At 41.9% G+C, this 27,095-nt stretch overlaps 1 protein-coding gene across 1 annotated transcript; it reads right to left on the bottom strand.

Moving 5' to 3' along the window:
* Nucleotides 1-1,817: 1,817 nt before the first annotated feature.
* lrig3 (leucine-rich repeats and immunoglobulin-like domains 3) lies at nt 1,818-24,907 on the bottom strand. Its single transcript, XM_031743476.2, has 19 exons — nt 24,400-24,907; nt 20,104-20,175; nt 19,920-19,994; nt 12,191-12,325; nt 11,662-11,805; nt 10,834-10,977; nt 10,595-10,738; nt 9,537-9,680; nt 6,833-6,913; nt 6,652-6,723; nt 6,003-6,074; nt 5,228-5,391; nt 4,362-4,697; nt 3,989-4,270; nt 3,423-3,899; nt 3,154-3,312; nt 2,922-3,041; nt 2,543-2,797; nt 1,818-2,453 (listed from the first exon to the last, which is right to left on the bottom strand). The coding sequence occupies exons 1-19, from the start codon at nt 24,597-24,599 to the stop codon at nt 2,215-2,217; spliced, it is 3,315 nt and encodes a 1,104-aa protein (XP_031599336.1). The 5' UTR covers nt 24,600-24,907; the 3' UTR covers nt 1,818-2,214.
* Nucleotides 24,908-27,095: the final 2,188 nt, after the last annotated feature.

Below are 27,095 nucleotides of genomic sequence, written 5' to 3'. Positions count from 1 at the left end.
TTTCTGAAATACTCAAGTGATTTTGAGTCGCATTTCAATCACCTTTCTTTCCCATTCTGATGCTGAAATTAAGCTTCAGCAGGCCATCTTGACTACATGACTTAATGGATTGAGTTGCTGTTGTGTGATTGTTTGCCCAGATATTTGTATTAATGAGCAGCTGAACAGGTGTACCTAATAAAGTGGCTGGTGAATATCCCAATATGGCACTGAAACATGAATTTGTATGATTACTATTAGGGATGCAACGATACCAATTTTTTCAAACCGATCCGATACCGATACTTGGATCTGAGTACTTGCCGATACCGAGTACAAAAACCGATACTTCTACCACACACAAGTTAAACTTAACCAGTAGTAAAGAAACGACCCCAGACAACTCTTTAACCCAAACGAAACGTTTACTGAACGTAAGGGCAGAGACAAATACTGTACAACACATCCCTTTTTTAAACTCAAATGATATTCCAATTCCTTAACCAAATGAAATACACTGTATAAATGAAATAATTCCCTTTCAAATTATATTAAACAACCCAACTTATGTTATCACCTTTTGGTAAGTGACTCACTAATATACACTCCAAAACACGTTATATAAATCCACTAAACACACAATACTCACACATGGGCGCCACACACGCTCACATTCACACTTGTTGCAGGCCTGTTTGCTGCTCACGCCGGACGATGGAGAAAAATCCTCTTCTCCCCAGTAAGAGCACAAAAGTCTGACTTACAGTTCCGTTGCCCGGTAGATCGCCGTTCACCAGTCCCACACTAAATCCACTCCCTGCGGACCCGATGCTGTCTCTGCTACAGCACGTTAGCGAGTCACTGTCCAGCTCTCCGACAGTCCATAGCAGCTGCCTCCTTGGCGAAGCCAAGCAGTCCGGGCTAGCCTTTAGCCTCGGCGATCGTAGCTAGAAACACAGTTTTCCACGGTGGTGCGACCATTGAAACAAAAAGTCACTTCACCCACACTCTGTTGTGAAGCTCTCACACGGTCAGTTTTCTAGTCACACACTCTTTTGTGCTGGTTAACCTCAGTAAAACTAGCCAAGTCTCTCACTTTGGTTCAGCTAACCCTTGTATCTCTCCATGCCGTTCTCTTCTCCTCCTCCATTGCAACAGATACACAGGTCCCGTTTTATGCTACCTTCACGGGCCTCCAGAAAATGAGAACTCTGAAAAATATTTTAACTCCCTTCAGAGTTACATACCATAAAATAATACTTTTATGATTAACATAACAGTTTGATTGCTCTAATTACCTGTATTTACCTTGCGACATATTACAGGGCAAATTACATTCAGGGTAGAGTTACATCACATAACATCAACTGTGAACACCTTATGTTACCGTGGCGTTTAAGTCCATGGGAATTATGAGTATCCACTCCCAAATTCCCATACGGGCTACATTAGTATCGGTTCATGGTATCGGTTAACTTTTACGAGTACGAGTACGCACACATTTTACAGTATCGGCCCCGATACCCGATACCAGTATCGGTATCGGTGCATCCCTAATTACTATGAAAGTCAATAAACAGTAATACCCAGTTATTCCCAAGCTGTTTCTGGAGTTAGACCATGATACTTAACAGTTAAATATCCTCTCTGTGGGGGGGCTCACTGATGACAGACCTAGACCGTCCTTGGTGGTTTGTGGTTCTAAAAAAAAATGACTGGGTATAAAAGGCCAGCATTAACCTCCCACCCCCCGACATATGCCACATGGCCACACCTCCATCTCTTGCACGATGAAGCGAGTAACATCGTGAAGCCTTACTTCAATGAATTTAGCAGCACACATTTAGGTGTTTTTATTGTTTACATAATGTATGTGCAAAACAATGCTTCATTCAAAGCTGGAATAAGTGAATAGGCAGGGCTGCAAAGTACTCAAAATGTAAGCAAAAATAATGAAATCTTTTTTTATATACAATTTACAAAATATAATAAACTTTGATAAAAAAAAATGTATATATTGATCTTTAATATTTAACAGAATCTGTGTCCTCAACAACAGCTGGTAATATGTTCCTTTTTCTTTCTGCAGGAACACTAAATTGTCCTTTACATTCACTCGTTGTCCACATGAGGAGTCCTTTTATTGCAAAAGTGTACATTTAGTGAGGTAGAAATGTTCTTTTTTTTTGGTTCTCTTCATGAAAAACACTAGCTCACTGGAGCTCAGTCACTCAGCTAAGTGCTTGATAGACACTGTGAGGTGGAATCAGTCCGAGTGTTGTCAAATGGCTGTTCATACACGCTGTTGCTCTGCTCTGATGAAGAGTCGTTGAACTCCTTGTGGTCTGCCTCTACATCCGGAGCAGTATAAGGATTCTCGTGCAGAGTTATGCCATTCTGTGTTACTGACAGTGGGGTGAATCCTGGATGAAGGTCCTGCTGAGGCCTCCAATTGGGAGCTTTCCCAAATGTTCCTGAGTGAAAACGTGCAACAAGAAGTCAGGCCAAAGCACAGGAAATTCTGAAGTAAGAACGATTTGGGAAACATGAATTTAAGACCTACCCATGAAGGTGTTGCAGGGAGAGAGACATTCATTAGGTCTCCCATAATCACTCGTATCCCCCTCCTCCACTGATGAACGATGGTCACTCTGATGGTAGGAGGAAGCATGATGCAAACTAGCATTGGGAAGTTGGGTCAGGACAGTGGACGAGCAGAGGTCAAAATGCTCGGTCAGGAAGTAGTCCCTCCTTTTAGAGTTTGTCAGGCTGCCGTTGTAGGAGTCGATACAAGCTGGCCTTTGGTCGGTGGAACAACCTGAAGGGTTTGAAAAAGAATTAGAATCTTTATAAAGAGTCGGACATTTTTAAAGTACGTCACATAGACTTGAATGCATTTTTATAGCTGAGCAACAGTAATGTTGCCAGACTATTTTACAGACCTGTAAAGACTTCTGCTGGGTCAGTCAAGTACATGTTATCTCTGTGAAGCAGTGAGCCAATCGGACCTTGGTAATGGCAAAGCAGAGGATCAATGGCCACTTCCATATCCACTTCAGTTCCTGTATCCAAATGACAAAGACCTGTCAGGACAAATGAATGGGCTCGAGTACGAAACCCTACTGTTTCTACAGCTTTCACTAAGGAAACAAAGAAGAAAAGGCAGCTTTTTACCGATCATTTCTTTAGGCTGCAGATAGAAACCACTAATAGAAGACGTCATGTACTGATGGCTGCTACCGCTCTCAGACGGTATATAACCATCCTGTCGGTCTGCTAATGTGCCCTGAGAGGACAGGTAGCTGGGGATGTCGGCAGGCAGGTTGGTCTCATCTAAAGCAAAGGACATTTGGTTAAGTTTTGCTTTCATTATTATATATTAAATGTGCAAGGAAAAAGAAATCAGGTACTGAATGATAGTTAAATAAGCCCCATGGACTGACCTGTGTTGGTGACACTGCAGTCTTCATTCCTTCGACGGGTGTGGTAGATGATGACTACCCAAACCAGGGAAGTACCAACCACACAACACACCACCGCTATGATGACAATGCCTACTGTGGTCCACCCATCATCGTCAGATCCTGCCCCAGTTCCAATACCCACCCCAACGACGCCCTGCGCTCCAGAGTCACAGTTGGGATTCGGCACAACCGTCAGTCGAATGTTGCCCCTCTCTGTGCCCAGAGTGTTGGACATCTCACAAGTATACTTTCCTGCATCTGCCTCTGCGGCGTCAACAATGATAAGGAGTTGGTTGGCAGCTGCGAAGAAGTGGCGCTCTGTAACCACCAATGGACTGTCATCTTTGGTCCAGTTCAGCTTTGGGGGAGGACTACCGCCAGCAATGCACTGAAGGACGGCGGTCTCACCTTTGGCCACGGTGCGATCCATGAGTGGACGGAGAAATGACGGTGTTTCTATAAACAAGCAGAAGAATAGAGTTTAAAATGGGCCAATAACTTCTACATATAAGACTTTGGACCTGAAATTGATGCCTTTCTCTCACCTAGAACTGTCAGTGTAGCATTTGCAGAAATGGCTCCAGCTGTGTTTTGAGCTGTGCAGCTATAAACGCCAATGTCTTCAGTCTTGACATCCACTATGAAAAAGACATCATCCTCAGGCATGACATGCATCCGGCGTTCACGGGCGGCAGGAAAGTCGGTGCCTCCATCTTTCTGCCAGGCGATCTGGGGGGAAGGGTGGCCAACAGCAGCGCACTCCAGCCTAGCTGTTGCCCCAGCGCGGATACTCAAGTCCATAGGTGTCTTTGTGAAGGAAGGGAGCACTGAAAAAAGACCAAAATACGTTCTGATTAGACTGTTTAGGATCTTTAAAGGTGCGAGCCCATAAAATGATGCATCCCACTCGAAACTCACTGTGGACGGTGAGTCTGGCCTTGGTAGAATACGAAGATCCAAAATGGTTGGAGATCACACACTGATACCTCCCCTCGCTGGAGAACTCGACGTTTCGGAGCTGCAATGTGGTCGTATACTCCGTCACCTCCGTCTCACCTCCTGCTCCCCCCTGCACCCGTAGGTGGGCCTGGTTGTGGATCTCCGCATCATTAAGGACCTCATTGTCTTTTTTCCAGGCGAAGGTCATCGGCGAGTCGCTTGAGCTGGCCGCAGAGCACACAAACGTCACATTGGCGCCTTTGAGGGCCGATTGGGTTTCCGGCTGCACAGTGATCTGAGGCTTTGGAAAATCCTCTGTGTGAATAACAAAAAGGAATTTGAGCTACAAGTACATATATAAATATATAACATGTTTACATTTTCTTAGCTCATTCCAATTTCCCATTTTTAAGATTTTGGATTTTAATAACTGACATTATGTCCTCAGTTGCACAAGGTTTGAGGACCTCCTATATCTCTTAATCAAAGAAAAGTCTTTCAGATTACTTTTTCATCGTCAGGCTAAACGACTCCTTGCAGATCATCTTTATTATGTTTTTAGTTTTTGTTAGTCATTATTATTATTTTAAAGAACTCAGACATGAGTGTAAATCTCATGATTTTATCTGTAACTAAGAGCAGATGGGGCCCTGGAGGAAAAATGTAGTAAACTTCTATCATATTCCTTCTCGAGACCCATTCATTTGTCCAGAAGTCAAGGAGGAAAATACCCAACAATCTGGGCCAGTCTGTGAATGGAAAACCTGTCGTGGATAAATGGCTGTTTCTCAGACATTACGGGACATTTGTGTCAAGGTCTCGCACCAAGTGGATGCATCACTCACCACACACAAACTCCTCCTGGCGGACGGCGAACACGCTCCTGCCCTGCAGCATTTGCGGGTGGGCGCAGCTGGCATTGACGCAGTACAGGAAGGTTTGTTCTGCCACCCAGATGGGTAGCCACTTCAGCTGGCAGTCGCACAGGAGGCTGGAGGTGTTTAGACGCCTGCCGGGGGGAGAAGATACCAGAAGCATTTAATTCACTTTGCAGTAATATTTAGAATGGCTGGTAGTCTGCGTTTCCTCACACAGCCGATGAAGGTAAAGCTGCGTGTCAAATAAAGACCACAGTGGAATCTACAGAGGGAGATTTTTATCAGTACAAGACCATCGGTTTGTGTATATGAATCAGGTAAATGTGGAGTGTTTTTCTTAGGAGAAGTTAAAACGTTTAGGAAAAAAATAGATTCATATATTGTTTGGTATTTATACTGGATATTTAATGTAGATACAGACACACAAAGATACTAAAATATCACCTAAAATCCAACTACAATCCACCTGTTTTCTTTAGGAAACATTATTTCGGTGTACTGTGTATGTAATTTGTCAAGACTTGCACTGAATTTGAATACATTTAAAGGTTGCTTTGCTTGGGTTTTCCAGCGAAAGCTATCCTATAATGAAGGACACAAAGAAAACCGTGAACCCGTTATTAACACTGGAGTAAGCACTGTTTGTTGCAGACTTTTCCCAGCAGACCATAATGAGTTTCACCTGGTGTTCTGTCCCACATCAACACTGAAACACTAACTGAAGCTGCCCTTAGACACTTACAGCTCCTGCAGGTTCTTCATCTGGGAGAAGGCATTCGCTTGAATGGACATGATGGCGTTATTACTCAAATCTCTGCGGAGCGGAAAGAGAGAAGAAAATTAGGGCCACTAAGATCCCCACACAAAGATGGCAGCTTTTTCTGCCGACATCAGCCGTGTGGAGCGAAGGCTACAAAAACTTCAATCGAGTGAAGAAAAAGGTCTGGGCTCCAGAACAATAAAACTCTGTGCAGCAGTTTGTTGCGTTAATCAAGAGAGGCCCAACGCTGGGCTGCTTTTGAGCTCTGGCAACGGCTGGGAAAAAACTCTAATTAGAATCAAATGCAGCTGTTGCACCACCATCCCCAACACACACACACACACACACACACACACACACACACACACACACACACACACACACACACACACACACACACACACACACACACACACATTTACACACACTGACTTCTCTCCACTTGCCTCGGTGATCGATATAGTCTGGCACACATGTAAAGATACTAATGGCAGAGTTTTCTTCTTGATTCCACATCAAAGCGGAGGAATGGGAGAAGAAACAAACAGCCTCTCTGTCTTAGTGTGATTCACCCTGGTTAGTTTACAGCTCGGAATTTGGAAACAATCAATGAAACACGAGGCCGACTCACAGGTGCTGCAGCGCGTCCAGGCCTGAGAAAGACTTCTTGGTCACCGAGCGGATCTGGTTCCTCTGCAGAAATCTGGGAAAACAACAAAAGTCTTATCAGTTTCCAACCTCACTTTTGACTCGGTGACCTTACATTGTTTGTGTGTTCCACTAGGATTATGGCAAAATGATCCCACACTCACAGTTTTTTCAGCTTGTCCAAAGCAGAGAAAGGTCCATTCATGTCTTCGATAGTCCAGGAGATTTCATTATTTTGGAGATCCCTTTCAGGAGAAGCAAACATAAAAAGCACTATTTAAAAAGAAGGAAGAAAAAAACATCCACACCCAGAAAACAACTGCGCTTGTGATGTTAATAAAACTTTATGCGGCTTTACATTTCGCGTGATGGAGGGAAAATGCTCGAGATGTTAAAATTACAAAGTGGCCCCATGCCCAAACAGGAAGTCACGTCTTGGCCGTCGTGGCACTTTTTAAAAGTCTAACTTGGCATTTCTGTGTTGTATAGTGGAAAAAAGTTTTACAAGCAATATAAGCTGTGCTGCATTTTAAACTGCATTCGGGGGGATGATATATTCCATGTGCAATTTAAATCTGTATGTAATCATTGCCAAAGGAGTTTACCAATATCTTAACATAAACAAAAACACTTTGTTTATTCTAAATGGACCAAAACTAACATATCCTTCTATATTTACTGGTTAAGTTCGCCTGACATTAATTACTCATTTTGCTATGTCCTTGTGAGTTTAGATATTTCAGCCATTTTCAGCGTTATATTACCTTGGCTTTGTGAAAACGACTCAACTACCTAGCATGTCTAGTTTCCACTCAACATTTGAGTTAGGATAACTTTGAACTTCAGAATTACCCCCGTGGGAATAGAAATAAAACACGAGGTTGAAAAAAAGAAACATTACACAGAAAAAAAAATGTCCCTTTGAAATCGAGAGACTGTAACCAACTGTTGATGTTCGCTGAAACATTTTCTGCTACCAAAACTAAAAACTCCTGGAAAAAAATATGGTTACATTTATCCTGCTATCCACAGAAAGAAAAATACACGAAAACAACTAAATACACAGTTTTAGGGTATGAACATCAGTAAAAGCCAAGCATTTCCCTGAGAAATTGCCTGCTTTGATCCCCGAGCGGCTCTCCTGCTTTCAAACAGTTCTTTTTCTCCTCGACACGCCTGCTATGGCTGATACAAACTGAGGAAGTATGTATGTGTGCGTCTGTGTGTGTGTGTGTGTGTGTGTGTGTGTGTGTGTGTGTGTGTGTGTGTGTGTGTGTGTGTGTGTGTGTGTGTGTTGGGGGCATTTGGTTTGAAGGCCTGAAGCAATTTACGTCTAACTAGGTGCACACCTGCCCTATGATGACCTAAGGAAGACATTTGGTTCTAGTTAAAAAGACCTAACTGGGAAAAATGTTAGGGAGCCTCTCTGTGGGAACAGGGGACGATGGGTGTATGGTGTGTATGTGTGTGGGGAGGAGGGGGGGGGTGTTGAGGTTGGGTTTGTGGCTCTCTGAAGGGTTTTTTTCCTTTCTTTTATACAAGCTGTGTTCTTTTTCCCTAGCATGGAGAACCTGAAAAGAAAAGTTTGAAATCTATTTTGCCTCGATATGTTTGCTTTCTGAGTTACAATTATGCCAATGAACTTTGGGTTAAGACTGGGGACGGTAAGGATTTTCTAAGTGTTCTAGCAATGAAACATGATTAGTGGTACTGCTGTTTTAAAAAAAAAGTAGAAAAATGAAACACTCAGAACAACAGTGTGAATAACGTTCTAAGTGATGATCTAGAAACTACTTAACGCAATCAGCGCTAGATGTAAAGCAGTAATCACATTACATTTACTTACATTACATTAACTTTGGTTTGTAGTGCAAGAGGGCAAGACAAGTGCAAACCGTGATTAGGCCATGAAAGACTCCACTGCTGGTAACACAACACTGACGCTTCGCTAGCTCTTGCAAACACAATATGGTAACACAAAGCTGGAGATCTTTGGAGTGAGAACAAAGTTAAAGCTTTTGATTTTTTTTTAATGTCTTTTTTGATTTGTCTTTTAAACTTAAAGAAAAGATCATGTGCATGTCCTTATTTTATAAGGATTTATGTGTGGGCATGGAGCCCTGGGTTTATAATTTTAACTTGCAAATATGTAACGATTCATCTCAGGCATAGACAGTATAAGAGATGGACGTAGCTGCCATGACGCCATCCATTGGTTCGTGCAGTCCTGTTTTAACCTCCTAGGACCTGCTGTCCACATATGTGGACATCACATTTTGGGTTATTTAGACCAAAATACTCAATTTTGCTCTTCAAGGGCCTGATATCCATTTACGAGGACATGATACTGCTACTGTTCTATCAAAATTTTAAACGAATATCCTCATATGTGGCTCTTATTTTTCATAAAAACAAAAATAAGGTAAAAAAAAAAATCTGGTAATTCTTTGTTTTTACATTTATCGGGCCCCAATATGCCCAAATATCAAAGAGAAATTAAAAATGCATGCCGTGGAAGAGTTCGGGTCTTAGGAGGTTAAAGCATCCAGATTAGCGTTTTTACCATCTGCACCTTGGCTTCCAAAACCAAAAAGACCTAGTTGTTTATTCAGTATGGCCCAAAAAAAGCTCATCAGGAAGACTTTACAAAGGTCAAATCAGAAGGCAGTTTCCCACAGATTTATACACGACTGACAATCTTATTGTAACCCCGGCTATCACCATGGTGTGGTCTTCACATAGAGCGCAGGTTACACCGTCTATCATCTCGGGCCATGTAAAAGCAAAATATAACGCAACAAGTTGTGTAAGAAATTATTCTTGTTAAGAGAGTAAGGCACTACTTAGTCAACAGTGAATACAACTTACAGCATCTGCAGATTGGAGAGACCACGGAAAGCTCCATCAGCGATAAAGCTCACGCGGTTGTTTCCAACATCAAGCCTGTCAAGCACGCCGAGATTTGCGAATCCCGATTCGTCCAGCCTGGACAGGTGATTGGAGGACAGGTTGCTATGGGAAAAAGAGAAGGTAATGTTAAATACATTGCTGCAAAGCGCTGATTACAAACTGGCTCGGCTGTTGCGATGCTTCATGTTTTCATATTTTTAAAAAAACAAAACAGAACTGCCATTTTTTCCCATCTTTATATTTCCAGACCAACCTTATCTCCAATCAGTCTGCAGAGATCAAATTTTGCATCAAAAAAAGAATTTGTGAATCACTCCGAACAGACTTTTTTTCCCTCAAAGTAAACTCTGATGAGAACAAATCAAGATAGCTGAACACGTTCACAACCCACAGGCGACTTGTTTACTCTCAGGCTTGTGTGATAAGAGCGAGAAAAGCGGGGAAAGAGAGGGAGGAAGAAGGAAGAAAAGAAAAAACAACCTATCCGTGAAAAATGCTCCAGACATGGCGAACACTAAAACCGGCCACCGCTGTAAACAACAACCACAACAAAGGAAATTCAATCCGCTCGCAGGAACGTGCGTTGATGGCTTGAGAAATCAAGTTTGTGGGTATTTCAAAGAAAATAAAATGCAACTAATAATGGAATTTCCAAAAAAACAAAAAAAACAAACAACTAACAGGACTTCCAGAGGCCAATGTTTTGGCTCAAGTGACAGCAGAGCAGAAAGGAGGCAAAGGGGTGTGTAATATTTTGGCAGTGCTTTAATGTTGGCACTGACTGGCAGAGCATAAGAGACGCTGCTTTGTCTACGTGTGTGTGTGTGTGTGTGTGACATGGGTTTGGGGTGTAATAGCAACGGGAGGAACTGGAGTGTGAGGAAGGGCAGGCGGGAGTGCCAGAGAGGAGGAGAGGGCAACACGGAGAAGTGTTGGGAGTTCAGAGTGTGAATAGAAAGTGGGGGGAAATATCCAGAGGAACGACAGGGAAAGCAGAAAAAAAAAGGTGGACTCACAGCTCACTGAGTTTCGGGCAGGGCTCCCAGGCGTCAGATTTGATCTTGCTGATGGTGTTGTGGCTGAGGTGGAGCTGCTGCAGAGACTTCAGGCCGTACAGCCAGCCTTTGCTCACCTCTGTCAGGTTGTTGTAGTCCAGCTGCCTGCACACACACACACGTGCACGCACACAATGAGACTTTTTTCTGCAAACAACATTACCTCTCAGGAACAAAACATATCACAAAAAAATGCTTACAGGACTTCCATATCGCCGAGACCCCAGAAACATCCGTCCATCAGGCGGTTGAGGCCGTTTCTCTGCATCTTCAAGGAGCGAAGACTTGGAAGGTGTTGGAACGTCAGCCCATCCACCCTACGAACCCGGTTTCTGCTCAGCTCTCTGAAACGCACGCAGAAAGTTCAAAGTGGAAACAGATCATTTACATGGGCTCAAACTATTTTCACAGTGAAAAGCAGTACAAGCATGCCCCCGCGCTCACACTACAACTCAGTCGAGGAGGACAGCTCTATTGTCGAGGTGTCACCAGCATACATCTCTCATCACAGGTAGATACACTATACTGCTAAAAGTAATCACGTCCATGGCCACAGGTGGATGAAATCAAGCTCTCAGGCATGCAGATTGCTTCTTCAAACATTTGTGAAAGAATGGGTCGCTCTCAGCTCAGTGAATTCCAACGTGGTACTGTGATAGCAACCTGTGCAACGAGTCAGGTCGTGGAATATGGCAAAACAGTGTGCGAGCTTCCTTCAGGTGGATTTTAGTATAAAGGAGACAGTTCCTACATGAGACTGCCTGTGGATTTTGCCACGTGAGCCCAACGTGGCAAGTGACAGCCTATATGTCCAAAATCGGGAAACCAATACCAAATCTAGATGGATAAACAGCCTTTAGAAGCCAGAGGAAAATGTGGAATTACGGGGCAAAACAATTTGGGAACACCTCGATGGGGGCTGGGCTGTTCTGTTTAGACTATTACCCCTGTGACCCAGAGCCAGAGAAGTCCTAGAAATGGATGGATGGTCAAACTGTTTAGCAAGCCTTTGTAATTTTTTTGCTTACAGATGTTGTAGGTGAGGCAGCGTGAAGATCTTGGGTCCTATGTTGGAGAGGCGGTTGCGGTTGAGCCGGAGAACCTGCAGCGTGCTCGACAGGTTGGTAAAGCAGCCGGGCTCCAGAGAGGATAACCGATTGTTGTTGAGGAACCTGAAAAAGAAAGATATGCTCGTAAAATCTGCTTTAAATACAAAGGTACTGCAGAAAAACTGCAATATCTACTGTTGAACTAGATAGAGTGATTAAACCTGCCTAAAATTGGTGTGCATCTGCAAGCTGCTTTGCAACCCACCTCCGCTCATTTTCATGCCATGTCTGACTAATAACTGTCATCTCTGTTGTGATCAAATGTATTGTGTTGTGTGCCGACTGACTGCTGTGGGGTCCCAGAACAGAAATATGCCGCCAAATATAAATGACTACAGTTGGCAATACCGCCTTTCTTTGGCTCTGAATGAACGAGTTTTATGACAACGCCATGCTTGTGCTCTGATCTAAATGCTTTTCTTAAGATAAAGAAGATCATAACACTCACAAGTTCTTGAGAGGCAGCGCAGGGAAGGAGCCGGACTTCATTTCTACAACATTGTTGTTACTGAGGTCGAGGGTTTCCAGGGCAAGAAAGGGCCGGAGCTGAGCCTCGGAGATCGCAGTGATCTTGTTGTTTGCTCTGAAAATACAGACACCATTGCTCCAATAAATGACAAAAACACCATGTATTTGGCTAGCGGTGCGCATCGGTTTCACGTTTCCAGATACACAAGCACTCACGTTCCCAAAATTAGGCTGCGGAATTAAAAAATGACAAATTCTCTCGCTCTTGTGAAGCTTAAACTTACCACCCAACATGAAGCTATGTCATCTTTTTTTTCTGCTGAGGTTGCACGCGCATTTCATAAAAAAGCCAACAAATTATTCAATATGATTAATGTTGCTGCTCTTCACACCAAACAAGCTTTCACTTTACTGATGTGTTATTTTGTTTATAAGGTAATTACCAACAAAGTATTTAAAAAAGTAACCTGCCAATTACTTGGCTGATGAATACCATTCCCTCAGTGAAAGCATGCCTCAGCAGAGGCCAGCAATTTCCTGAGCTGCACGCCTCCTAAATTGCAGTGCAGGGACTGCTTAGTTATAAACAGAGCCTCTACAGTGCCCTCTTTGTGCATGAGACTCGGCACCAGAGAGGGAGAGAGCAAGTGGAGTGGAGGGGGGGTTTCCCTCCAAAGCAGCAGACTACAGGCCTCGTTTTCATTACTTACAGTCCCTCCTCCAGCTACACCTTGCTGACCAGGAGAGAGGTTTTCCTGAAGCCTCTTTCCAGCAGCCAAAAAAAAAAAGAAGAAAGAAGCAAGGACAGTTTTATAATTTAGGTTTAATATGAGATGCGGTGCCATTAATATTTAACCAATGCAAATTAGCTGCACCAATGCAAATTAGCTGAACCTGCACCACGCTGCTATGAAACTGTGGTGTGCTGCAGATTCATAGAACTGGGTGGGAACTGCAACACCTTTTTGTAAACTTCTCATTCATGGGGTGATATGATGGGAAGCAAAGAGTTGGGAGAGACGGAGGAGTCTGGCGGGCATGGAGGCTACGTCCACACTATTACATTTTCGTTTGAAAATGCATCTTTTTTTCACCGTTTTGGCCTTCCGGCCACACTGAGATGGCGTTTTTGGTCAAGGAAAACTGAGCTTTTTGAAAACGCTCTCCAAAGTGGATAAATTTGAAAACACTGTTTTCGCGTCGCAGTATAGACTGCATAAATGGAGGCTTTTCGAAAACGATGACGCATTTTAGTCATGTGATGCAGTCATGTGACCAATTCAACCAAGATGGCGGCATCGTCCAGCAGTTGTTTTGTTTGCTCTCAATTTTGACAGCCCTAAAAAAGATTAATATCAGTTTGTACATGCTCCAGATAGCTTTTCTTCAAATTCTTTAATTCTCACTCGCTTTTGCAACTTTGTACTTTTGTGTTACTCACAGCAACAACTCCACCTCATTGTTAGTCCATTTAAAAAACTTGGTGCTTTTTCTCAACATTTTACCGCAATGTTTCAAAGAGCCGGAAAGTAAATAAAAAGCAGACGGAAATGACGCAGGTCGAATCATCTTACCTTTCACGCATGTGCAGTACAGGAACGTAAACGATTCCGGTCGTTTCAGTGTGGATGAACAACTGTTCGGAAACGATTGAAAACGATAGTGTGGACGCGGAGTGTTTTTAGATGAAAACGTTTTCAAATTTATCCGGATTAGTGTAGACGTAGCTGGAGACCTATATGTTCATGAAACACATGAAAACATTGCTCCATTAAACTGTCACACAGAATCTGGCGAGCGTGCCTTCACTTTCTTTTCTTGTTCCACGTTTTTCTAATTTGTCCGGTCTTCTTCCTCTCATCCCAAACCGGCCATAGCAGATGGCCGCCCCTCCCTGAGCCTGGGTCTGCTGAAGGTTTCTTCCTGTTAAAAGGGAGTTTTCCCTTCCTGCTGTCGCCAAGGGGTCGTCTGATTGTTGGGGTTTCCTCTGTATTATTGTGGGGTCTTTACCTTACAAAATAAAGTGCATAGATGTGACTGTTGTCATGACTTGGTATAATTAAAATTCAATTGAACTGAATTGTCAAACCTAAACATATGTTGCAGTGTGCACGAACTACATTATTACAGAAGTAAAACACATTGGATCACTGTCAGCAACTTTTGTTTGGAGATTTGCAGCGAGCCTTCCGTGCATCACAGCCCTCGGGTCCCAAACAAAAGTGCCGCACACCACCTGTATCTCAGTTTTCATGTTCCCCTGACTGGTCGCTGAGAGAAGGAGGGCCGCCTGGTGAGACAGAACCAGTCTTTCCAGTTTTGCTCAGAGAGAGAGCTCAAACAGGGGACAGGTGGAGGGGCTCGGTGCCTGCTCCTCGCGCCCGGGGAAGAGCTCAGCCTTCGATTTGACTGCTAGATGGTATCATCGCTGTCTCCCATGTAATTATTGCACAATCCTATCCATTATTTTGCAGTAGAAAATATCTTCCGCTGTTCATCTTTAAACATTAACCCAACCGTGAACTCTGTGTGTGACTCTCTGTGCGACTACATGCCCAGACAATTGCGGGACTGTATGTCAAGACCCTGCTTTCAGTCTCAACATCGGCACTGCCACTCAAAGAGTCTTTGCCACACACAAACAACCAGAGCTCTGTACACTTTAAATCCGCTCACTCCAAACTTGTTCATTCAATCTAATGTGATTATGGAGTCATTACTGGTGTGATTGCAGGGCTTTGCTGCAGCTTCTGGAAGTCCGTGGAAGGCCAAGCATGTGTCAATAACAGCCCAATGGATGCTGAATACTGATGAAATCTGCACTAATTATTAAACTATGGCAACGTTTTTGTTGTGCAGCTTTCGTGGCTACAAAACGATTTAATCGCATGTAATGGTCTTTTTTTCAAACCTTCTCAAATGCTTACAATGTGTAATATAATCAGGTAAAGCCTTTTTATACTTGCAGGCCTATTACACCAATAAGACAAAGGTTTCACACAAGCTTATACCTGTCAGCACTTGTTGCATAGCTCGATAGTATTTCTGGTCTCAGCCACCATCGAGCTGACCACATTTACTCACTGCAAAAACATGAGATCCTCGATGAGCCTTTTTATTGTTACTGCCCCGTGTTCAGCAAAGTTCAGTACAGTGACTGGCAAATAATACTTTTGGAGGGGGAAGTTCTTTAAATGGAAAGTCGCTTTTTTTTTCTAAATGTATCTTGCCTGTGGTGTGTGTGTGTGTGTGTGTGTGTGTGTGTGTGTGTGTGCCTGTGTGTGGTATTTCCTATTGGAAAAAGAACAGAGTTTTCAGAAGCCATCTGATGACTCTCCCTCTCTGCAGTGGCGCCTGTAATGAAAACCAGCGCTGTGCTTTGCTGTTGAGACGCCATATTAAACTCTGCACATATCTGCATATCTCACTCAAATGGCAGATCATCTTAACACGTCAGTTAGTGAGAAGAACACACTGTGTTAACGTGAACTGAAGGACGCTCGCGTAGATCAAGGATGTCTTTAAGACTGTACATTTCTGCACTGCACAAAGTACTAAAACACACTGATGTATTTCTTAAATTCTATCAAATACATAATGTTAGAATGCTGAATAGCCATAGTGAACATAGTCAAATAATAACAACCTCAGGTTTCAGACTGCTCTAAGAACTCTGTTTCTGACACTTTTTTCTACTCTTGGCTCTGTGTGACATCAGCAAGAGTGTATAACCCTAATATGGTCTTACACACAGCAGTTCTGCCCACAATCTGTAAATATATTTTCTGGTGATGAGGGGCAGCCAATCAGAAGAAAGTTGGCTTAAAAAACAGAGAGCCTTTCTCCGGCTACACATTCACAGGTATTTGTTTCAAACAAGTTCATTTTGAAAAACATCTTTGTCCACAGGAAAAAGTCGAGCTGAAGCGCTGTCAAGAACATGCCAAAGCAACTGGTGGCCATATATCCTTAAACATATACACACGTTTGCCAATTAAAAGCTTACAAAGACTAACACGGCACACAGTATTACATTAGTAAAAGAGATACAGGCACACCCCTTTTAAGTTATAAGAGAAACTCTGTTTTCTTTGTCTACATACAAACGTAGAAAGAGTTGTGAACATCTCAACACTAGAAGGAGCTCAATTTTCAATTTTTACATGTGGCTGAAAGGCCAAAACACAGAACAAGTTACATTTAATAAAATGCCTGAGTATGCATGGACAGGGCCTAGGGTAGAGGAGCAAAAACTGCTTGTATCAGAAAGACAGGTAGCAACAAGGGCTGGTATACGGATTCCTCTGAACTATTAATCATACAATTCTACTGGAGTAGATCCCACCAACCACAGTATGGAGCTGGAAGTAAGCATAGGTAAGAGGGAAAAAGACAACAACAACAAGAAACACACAAACTTTTAATCCCTCCTTTAATTGCAGTTTCTCAAGCTTAACTATCCATCAAACCATCTGGTTGAAGCACTGAGGAAGACATTTTTAACTCTGAGTTTACAGAAATGCTACAGTGACACACTTTTCTAAATCTAAACATATCTGACCAGCTAACACGACTCACACTAACCTCACAGCCATCTTCCTCACATAACAAAGCTGCCATAGTCTTTTATCTAGAGTACAACAACCTACTCAATTAGCATCAAATCATGTTTAGCTTAACCCACACTCAGGCAAAAACAACTAAACACCTTGTAAACGAATACCGCTGGGATTTTTAAAGAACAGGTTCAACAAAACCCTTATTTATCAAAAGCAAACCAACAAACTGAACATTTTCATTAGCAGCTGAATCTCTATCACATGAAAAACTCAACAAACAATTACTTTAACTGTGCCAATTTTGCTTTGGATCTCTTAATTTCAACAAGGTTCCCATTTCCTGAGGCATGTAGAGGTTCACCTCCTTATACACCTAATCCAACCTGGAATCTCTATGGTCATTTGTTGAACCCCTCCTTGAACACAAGTAAAGGGATTTGGTGGTGGTGGGGTTTGCCCCCTCCATAAATTCCTGGGAAATTGTTCAATTAATTAAACTGATCACGACTCAATTACTACCAGCTGCAGGGTTATTGCCGTTTGTTTTTACTCAGAGCAACGGGGTCAAAGAAGTCGACGAGAGCTGCCGCTATGTCTGACTGGCTGTTTGAATAAGTGGTATTCGATACCCCGAGGTCTTTTTTCCCCCCTCTTTACAACCCTCCCAGCTTGGAGAAACTAAAGGAGGGAGAGAAATTCTGGAAAAATATTTCACTGGAGGGAAAAATCACACTGTGCCATTTCATCGGAAGGAGGAGGATGGCAGCCAACAAGGATAGTGTGAGAGAGCAAGTGTGAAATTTCACTTCTTTTTCTTCTGCGTGAGCTCGTTTTCTTCACTCCGGTTTTTGCATATTTCAGATGAATTGTGCTTGACAACAATAACAAAGTTACAATGCGGTGTGTTCTGGGTTTGACAAATACGGGAGATTTTGAATGCTGGCAAACCCGCTGATAACCACAGTTTTGCAATGTGATCTTTTTAAAGGCAAAATAGCCAGTATTTACTTAATTATATAGCACAGGCAATGTTTCACAGAACATTCTTTTATGTTTCTCAAATTAAAACAGACCTTGAACTGCATATTGTGAGCTTTTTGGTTAAAAAAATTTGTATGTCAGCAAAATAGGATTCATGAAGCACCACGGCACTATCCGCTTCCAGAAAATTAGCATGACAAACTGTATCTATTAACTAGAATAGTTTGTTAAAATGAAAGACTGTTTAAAGATGGACATAGCCCTGCGTGGGCGTTGCCATCTCGTTGGGTTGAATATGACCGAGACAAATGAGAGCTCACCTCACATTTATTTGCTAACGTGTTGTGATAGACAAGTTGTTAGCCAATGAGCATAACCTTGATATTTCTCCTTTCTGACTCTTAGAATTACCAAAATGTATGAAACTAAACTTCAATTTTTATTTAGCATGACCTAAAACTAGTGACTGAACCCATAAACTCATCAGGAGAATGTTTGCAGGAAGGAAAACAAGAGCTGTTTTCCTTTAAACCTTATGTCTTTTTGTAACCCCAGAAGTCGCCCACTAGTGGCAATTAAATAGAATACACTTTAAAGGTACTTCAGCTCTGGCTCCACCTCTCAAACCTGGAAGCTAGTTCCATCTGTTATACAGTCCATGGTTAAGACTAGCAGAAATGTGTATTAGCTAATATTAGCTACAGCTTCTCGTACATCCTTTTTTTTCCACTAATTGTCAGCATTAAATGGTATATTTTATTTCAAACATTTGCAAAACCATTTGCAGAATCAGAGGCTCCAATCTGGCCCACTGTATGGCTTTGAACAATACGAAGGAGGGCATAAATTTTAACTTATGTTAACAAAATTTAACGTTTCCTACTGATAAACACCTCCCCCTTGGCCATTCATACTAGACCGAAGTAATTACGTAATAGACAAACAATTCACATTCACTAAGTGCTTAGAAAGCGCTTGTTTTTAAACAATGGATCCACAGTATAAATAAATATATCAGACATTTTCTCTGAATGAACAAAAACGTTCTGTTTTATAGTTACAGGACAGTCTCTGCAGTAGGTTATAGAACTTTTTTTCATTTATGATAGCAGCATTTTTTAATCATAGATAAAAACGAAGATGTACTGTTGCAATCGCACTTGTTTATCTAAAATATGTTAGAGATTAAATGTGTAGTTACACTTCTTTACAATGTAAAATGAGTGTGACATCCCTGCTCTAAAGTATGAAGGTGTTTTGGGGTTTTTTGGATTTTAAAAAAAGGCTAACCTACCTACTCATGTTTCTGTGCTAAGAAACTTATAGCTGGAGGTGACGCTCCTGAGTGAAATCTGCAAACAAATTGTCAATTGACTGACTGAAGACTGCACGCCCTGTGGCAACCGCGGGGTTTCGTGTTGGGGCTTGATGAGGAAAAGGCCTCATCTAGCTCAGAGTGGAGGCACATTCCTCCACAGTAACTTCACTTTGGCTGGTTTTGAGAGACGTGCCACAGAAAGCAAATAAAATTGTTGCGGTTTCACACACTAATATCTGGCGTTGCCCCGAGAGCACGTATTGCACAACAAGATTCTTCTGGTTAAAGTCTGACAGGGACCGACTACGACAAGTCAAATCACCTTTTGCATACTCAGCATCACTCAAGCACACGAAGTGATCGTTCTCAACAAAACTTAGAAAAACTGATACAACAAGGCAAGGTTAAAACTTGAAGCATTTTCTTCCAACTCTCTTTAAAGGACTGGATGTGACCCATCCACTTGGGATCACAAAAAAAAAAAAAAAAAAAAAAAAATTTTCACATGACAGATTTTCTTTCTTCCCAGTCTCACGTCACTGCCTCCAGTTTAAAAATACACTAACAGGCAGCGAAAGCCACCAAAAAAAAAAAATTTCCATTTCTGTTGATGGCATTTGTCTCGAAACACGTGACCTGTCTGGGGCTGACTGCCATCTCTCTGACTGCCCCGTCTGGGAACCAGCTCAGTCAAATTGGTTGCTCTCTAGAGAGAAGGAGGAGGGGGAGGAACCACTTCCCTGCTCACTAGTTTAACCAGCAATGACAGCCCTGGCGGAGAATTACCCTCCACACCACACTGAGGTGAGAATCCGGAGAAGTGTTAGAATTTAAAGGAAAGGTTTACTTACAGAATAAGAACTGTGATGTTTGAGGCGTAAGGGCCCAGATCCGGTATCTCCTCCAGTCCATTGTGGTTCAGCTTTCTGCATATATCATCAAAAAAGACACGGTGAAAGAAGAGTTAGTCACAGACTGTTTTGGAAAAGCCAGTGTTTACTCTAAAATGTGCTGCGAAACACGAGGCATACTCACATTTCTTTTAAATGTTGTAGTTTGGAAAACAAAGTGCTGTCGAGCACCTGCAATTTGTTGTGGCTCAGGTCCCTGTGAAAGAAAAAAAAAGGAAAAATTAAGGGAAAAGTATACCCCACGCACTGTAGTTTTCAGCTGCTACAGTCTTACATTTGGGTCTGTGCAGCAAACATAATTACATACAAATTTGGTGTGTTATTGTGCCTTAAAACTGTGAACAGTGAAAGCGGATCAAAGAAAAACTCGCTGTAATGTAACTATGAGGTTAAAGCTCCAAGACGTAACAGAATGCTTAGAGTTGCATAAAGTCACAAATTTTAAACAAAGTCCCTCGACTGGTTTGAATTTTAGTTCCAGTTGTTTTTAAGGCTGGGCGTGACTTTGGTTTCAAACCACAGGTATATCCCTTTGAAATACAGTCAAATAACAGCAACATTAAGATTGTTTAAGGTCTTTTAGAGAAGTGCCCAATATTGGACAACATCTCAAAGCAAGACAAAAAAAAGTTCCAATACAATTTTTTCCCCTCTGAATGCTTCACAAGTGAAAAGCCTGCTTCTGACATTTGGTCTCTCCCTTGAAACACAGCAGAAAAGGCTGATGCCAAAACAGCTTCCTTCAAAACCAGACGTCAGCAGAGAAAGTCAAAACCTACAACCTGATAACTTATTGTGTGTGTGTGTGTGTGTGTGTGTGTGTTATAAAAAAGACGCCAAAGCCTGACGAGTGGAGCCGGCAGAGGTTTGTTAGTGACTGAGTCTCTGTCCAGACGTCTTTGTTGGTGTCTGGACTCGTAAATCCCTTTTTTCTGACTTCGATATTTACAAATCCTGAAAATCAAATCTAACATGTATTAAACATGTACTTTCAGTGTTATTTAGTTGTGTAGTGGACCTCAAAAACCCCTAGCAATCACAACAAGTTTTGACAATTCTGGAAACTCCTGAATATAATACTCTATTTAGAAGTATGAGTACATAGGCTGCACGTTGTTTGTTTTAGTCTTGAATATTGCTCAATTTGATCTGGTCTATGTCTTGGTTTTGTCTGAGCCCCATTTGGATGGAGGTCTGGCTCAAACCGAGCCTGGTCTTGGACTCGTCTGAAGCAGCTTTGGCTGCAGCTCACTCGGGGTGAGACTCTTGTTTTTGCTGCCTGTTTTTCTGAAAAGGAGCCTGAAAACCAGCTCAAGAAATCTGGCAAGCAGAGCCTCGTGCGCCATAAAGCACTGGAGTTATTGATGCTGCTGCGCACGATCGACGCTGTGGTGCCAGACACTTTTTTTTTTTTTTTTTTACACCTCCCCTCCTCCTCTTCGCCCCCCTTACCTCCCTCATCTGGAATCCATCAAGCAGCTCTGGAAGGAGGGGGAAAACCTAACAACTGCTAATGTATTCTCAATGCCGGGAAAAGTGAGAGGGACGCCTTTCATATGCCTGAAACACCCCTGTTGAATTTTCTGGGGCCTGTTTTTGTTCTTTGGTGGAAAGTTTCTCGAGCCACTCAACTAGAGTTTTACTTCCCTCGCTAAAGCTAACCCGCCCCCCCCCCCCCGAGCACGCAGCTGTGTGTTGTTGTTGTTGTTACAGCTCCAACGCTGGGGGCCATAAGGGAAAGGTGTCCTATCATACTCTCGAGATAAACCCTGAGTAGCCATGACACTTTCAGATGCCTCACAAAGCAGGCTCTGAGAGGAGCAAGATAACAGGCAGCGCTGGGTACAGGCTGCAGAACTATATCTGCTGGGCTGGTGAAAATGTACTTATCACTCACTAAAAGAAAATGAATGAGCTACTCTACACACTACAAGAGCTGTCATTAACATTTTACAATAAAAGGAGAAATAGCAGAAGATTTCAAATTAAATATGACAACTGTTTCTCTTCATCACCAAATAATGATGCATAAACACCACAAGTTAGCCAAATTTGATCTTCACATCACAAACTACAGTTAAAAATAAAATAAATCATTCTCAGCTTTTTAAAATACCAACCACAAAAAATGAGGATTTTGGAGGGCATGTGGCAATTACTAGCTTTCAGATTTTAGCCACTAAGCTAATATCCACACTAAGGAGTTAGCAGAAGTAGCAATCATAATTAGCATCAGCTATCACGTGACTTTTTAAGAAAATGTTCTTATGGTTTTTACCTGGTCAAATGAATATCTCAGTAAAGTTATCCAATAAATGTTCAATCAAATATATACTATTTGTCATATTTCTATGACATTTAAATGCATTTATGGATGATAAGCTAATACTTTAACTGGCTAGCAGTTGGGGTTCACTAGTTCTAGCTAGTTAAACTCAGAGACATCAGGTGCTGTACTAGTAAATATCTTCATGGCATCTCCTCTCTGTCTTTTTTCACCTCTTTTTCCCTTTTATCTCTTTTTCAGTGTTGCATGTCCTAACAAAGTTTATGTATAAGGGAGCAGCCCAAAGTAACTGTTAGTGTTGTCTGTCCCTGTGTTAAAATAAGCAAAGCCTGGCTAAAATCGATTGTCAATACTGGTTGCCCCTAAAATGTTCTTGATTCATTATGACTCTTATATTAAAAGCAAGATACCATAACATTGCATTGTTTAGTACTTTACATACTGTTGAATAACCACTATCTAGTTAAAATCAGATTGGCTAATGTGCTAGAAAATTCACATTTAGGGCATGCTAACATGTCATTACTACATTTCAGAGACCAGTACTAGTCGACTGACACTGGCACATGACAGATATATCTCTATCTTAAATGTAGTGTCTGAGATTCACTCACATAAAAACTATTTTTAAAACACAAAAAGCAAACTAGATGTTTTAATTTAGAAACCCTGTCACTATCTGTATATTTATCCATCTGTGATATTGTCTCTCCCTAAAAAAATAAGACTATGGCCCAAAAATCATGTATTTGTCGAGCTATATGTTTAATATTATGCAACCAAGACTTCTTTTTAAGGAACTAAAAATCAAATGGTGCTTTTCCATTTAATAAATATGTTCTCAGTTTAAAAATTGGACTAATCTTTTGCCTTTTCCCTCAACAACCCGTCATATATGTGCGGCTTAATCCTACTTCTCCATACTTTCTCCATGCCCCCCTCCTCTTTCTGAGACTAATCCTACACGCTCCTCCTTAATCAGTACCATCGCTGGCTCTTGTGTTGCTAATTCAGCAGAAATAATGGGGTGCTGGAAAACAAAGGGTCGGGCGGTCTAAGGGGTTTAAGATGTGCTGGAGAGCCACTCGTAAATTAGCATGCCAGAGTGAAAAGAATTTTCCCCCCCATATGGAACTTTTTTGTTTTTTTGGGAAGACTGGGCCTCGGTTATGAGGCTCAGGCTGGGTCTGTTTTCTCTGGCAACTTCAAGTTTCCAGAGCAGCACATTTTAGGGAGAGAGAAAACTCAATTCAGCAGCAGCAGGGCAAGAACTACAACCAAGCACCAAATCAAGTGCTGTAACACGGGGCAATAAAAAGCCAGGATGTAAAAAAATAAGTCACTTAGAATAATTATCCAAGTAGAACACATCTAGGATCACGCTGTTACTGCTGGCTATGGTGTCTCAGCTTAAAAAAAAGGCCGCAGGCCGAGCTCAACCAAAAGCAGCCTGTGGACAGAGTAATGGAGGTCTGACTCGAGGAAAGACTTCAGTGCTGCAACCAGACTGCATCTGGTTTACGCTTTTATGGCTGTAGGGAGGCCCGCGGGGGTTTGTAACACTAAAAATCTGGACAGGGAAAACACCGAAACACCCGATCACCGTCTTTCAAAGCCAAACGCAATACTCTTCTTTATTAACAGCACTTATGCTTATTAATAACTGCTTACTGGCAGCTTCTATGATGCGATCGCCCACGGGAGAGCCTGACTGAACGCCCAGTACCTGCAGTCGCTGGGTGGATTTGTTCACAATTAACTGCAGGTTATGTAAAAAGGGGGGTTTGGTGTATGTATGATGTGTTTAACGCTTCCCTCACATAAATGGCACGTTGCTAAAAAGCATCAGTGAATATAACGCACACAAGCAGATTCATGACTAAGGTCACCATTACGCGCAACTTTTTCTGGACTCCTGGCTGGATCTACAGCAAATCACAATAAAATCAAAGCAAATTAAGTCAGTCTTCTACTACTTTTTCTACTTTACAACCAGTTCCCTTTTCAGTGCGACAGGAATGCGGATCATCCCATCTCATCTCAAGAAAACTAAACATGTTCCCCAAGACGTGCGCAGAGCTTTAAACCCTTATTCACAGCGATTTAAATCAAAAGCTGATCCAGTAGACTCACAGTTCAACTGTCCACTCCGGGATCACGGCTGGTAGTGTTTGTCCCCTTTTCAACCGACCGCAGTCCACGAGCTCCCTGAGACAAGCGCAGGGAGACGGACACGTCCTGGCGTTAGTACCAGATCCGCTCTCCACTCTCAACAACAGCAGGAAAATCACAGCGAACTTTGCAAAAGTGCGAGGCAGCGTAGAGGAACGCATTTTCCCCCCAAGTGAACACCTCCCAACTTGTTTTGCTTTTATCTTCAGATGAATCTAAGTTATCCAAGTTATCGCCCCAGAAAAAGAAAAAAGAAGAGGAAGAAGAAATAAAGTCCAGATCTGGAGCTGTCTGTCGGGGCGCAGTCGATCCTTATATCCAATCCGTTGTCGTTGTGGGGATCGCGGGGGTGAGGTGTAAAAGAAAAGCGTCCTTCTCAAACTTGCCCATTCCTGTGGAGAAACTTTTGTACCGTGAGCCTCGCTGCTTCTGTTGGGGCAACTCGCGCTGAGCAGGATCCCCACAGCGCAGCGTGAGCGCACACCAGAGGTATGTGGGAGGGACGACAGGGGTGCACGGGAAATGTAGTCCATACGACTGCTGCTGGCGTAAAGTGCTGAAAATCTGGACCATAAACTGTGTCCTTTAGTGCAACAATAATAGAATTCTGCTTTATTTTATGTATCAGTAATTAAATATTTGTAAAATGTAGAGTTTAATCATTTTTAATTACACACACTTTGCACATACTGTTTGTAATTCTCCTGGAACTTGTATTTAGGGCTCATAATCATACTGGATTGCGGTCTTGCTTAATTGATTATGTTTTCAGTCTATCAAACGCCTGATAATTGCGGGAAAATCCCAGCAATCAAAAGGGAAAATTTGGTAACAGTGACAAATCCAAATGAAATTCACTTAAGAGAGAACCTGTAATATTCACATTTAGGAGCTGGAACCGGTGCACATTTAGCGTTTATGCTCAAAGAAAAGCAACTAAGCGATTAATTTTCTGTTGCCTGACTTGATTAAGCGACTAATCGTTTCAGCTCTACTTGCAATTGGGTATTTTCCATCGTGGCCTCATTACTTTTAATTAAGGGAGGTTCTGAAATCTTCCTTTGCAGGTCTTGTTTGTGCTGGTCGTTGTCGGCAGACAACATAAGCCACTGCCTGATGCAATGGTTAATTACACCCAACTGTAACCTATCAGTAACATCTGGGTTATGGACAATAATAAACCTGCAAAACTGTTGAAAACAGACAAAAACTACGAGATATGCTTTGTCATTTAGACGGTGGCTGGAATTGAGGTTTTGTTTGCATTTCACTGTGTAATAGTGCAGGGCTTAATTCATCAGTAGTGCTAATTACACAGAAGGCCAAATTTCTCTTGTTGTAGGACACAAAACACCGTCCTTTACCTTAAAGATAGTTATTAACAGAGGATTTAATTGGCATTCAACACTTGAAAGCCCATTGATATTTTCTAATTTGCAATTTAAAAGGTGTGAGTTCTTTTATAAATTTCCACATGAAAAGACCCCTCACAGGAAATTCATGCCCAGGCAGATGTGTTAGTTTCACCTCAGGCAAAGTGTGGAGCAGTTTCCTGTGTGACCAAGGGCATGCTTTCTCTGCTGACTGACCTTTCAACTTCTCAGTGAGGACACAGACTCATTATTACTTGTCTTGATGCTGAATAAAAGGTAAATGCCATCGAGTCACTCTGTATGCTATCTGTGGCTCAAAGAGGCATAATATGCTTCAGACAAAGATCATGTGTTTATATATTTTTTAAAAGTGCCCACTTGAGGTATGATTAATATTCAGCTCTGTATTAATTAAATGATGGGCGATTTTATTAGACTGTGTTTTAATGGAGCCCCTTTTGCAGTTTGCATGCTAAAACCAAAAAATAAAGGTTTTACTGCTTAACACAATGTAATCTACAAACATTTATGGAAGCATTATTGACCATTTACAGGACATTTTTATGAAAATCAAAAATGAAGTCAGAATTGCATGATGATGTTAGAATAGGACCATAAAATTGTCGTAGGGAGGAGACTGGGGTGGATGGATGGGTCTGAAAGATACTAAAGACTGCTGTTTGTTTTCAGACAAGCTGATGCTATTTCTTTAAACCACATCGTTTAAAAACTTAAACTTTCTTTGCTGCAATCAAGCTTCTAATATTTGAAGCTTTTCTACGGGTCAAATAGTGTGAACCTTTAAAGCCGACTATTTCTGAAGGCTTATTTAGCTAAGCTAGTTAGTAGTATAAATTTTAGTTTGTTACATCTAACAACTATAACTATGCTCATCTTAAGAGTCAAATTAGGGCATTGTAGGATTTTCAACTTGCTCACCCACCATATAGTGTCTGCAGAATAGCAGACTATGTAACTGTGGTATATATATAGCCTAGGTTTCACTTGATCTTTTAACTTCTAAAGTGCATTTTAAATGACGTGTTAGTTCCATCTCTGTGGTCAGCTCAGCTAAAACACCTTTCTGCAATATGTCAATAAGCATCAGTGTCTGTACCTCACCAATAAACATCCAGTGTATAGAATACCCGCCCGTCAGTAACTAACATTACTCTGAGCTAATACGTTTCAGTAAATTCAGAGGTTCTCGTGTGATGGGTGTTGTGATTTTACAATGCAGGCAACTGATGGTAAGCAGCTCCATTGTTTTTGCTTTGTTTTGTT

This window comes from Oreochromis aureus, linkage group 17 (assembly GCF_013358895.1).
Source record: "Oreochromis aureus strain Israel breed Guangdong linkage group 17, ZZ_aureus, whole genome shotgun sequence".
In the NCBI taxonomy this organism is placed as follows: Eukaryota; Metazoa; Chordata; class Actinopteri; order Cichliformes; family Cichlidae; genus Oreochromis; species Oreochromis aureus.
The sequence above is the reverse complement of the archived record's forward strand: the minus strand, read 5'-3'. Positions and strand labels throughout refer to the sequence as shown.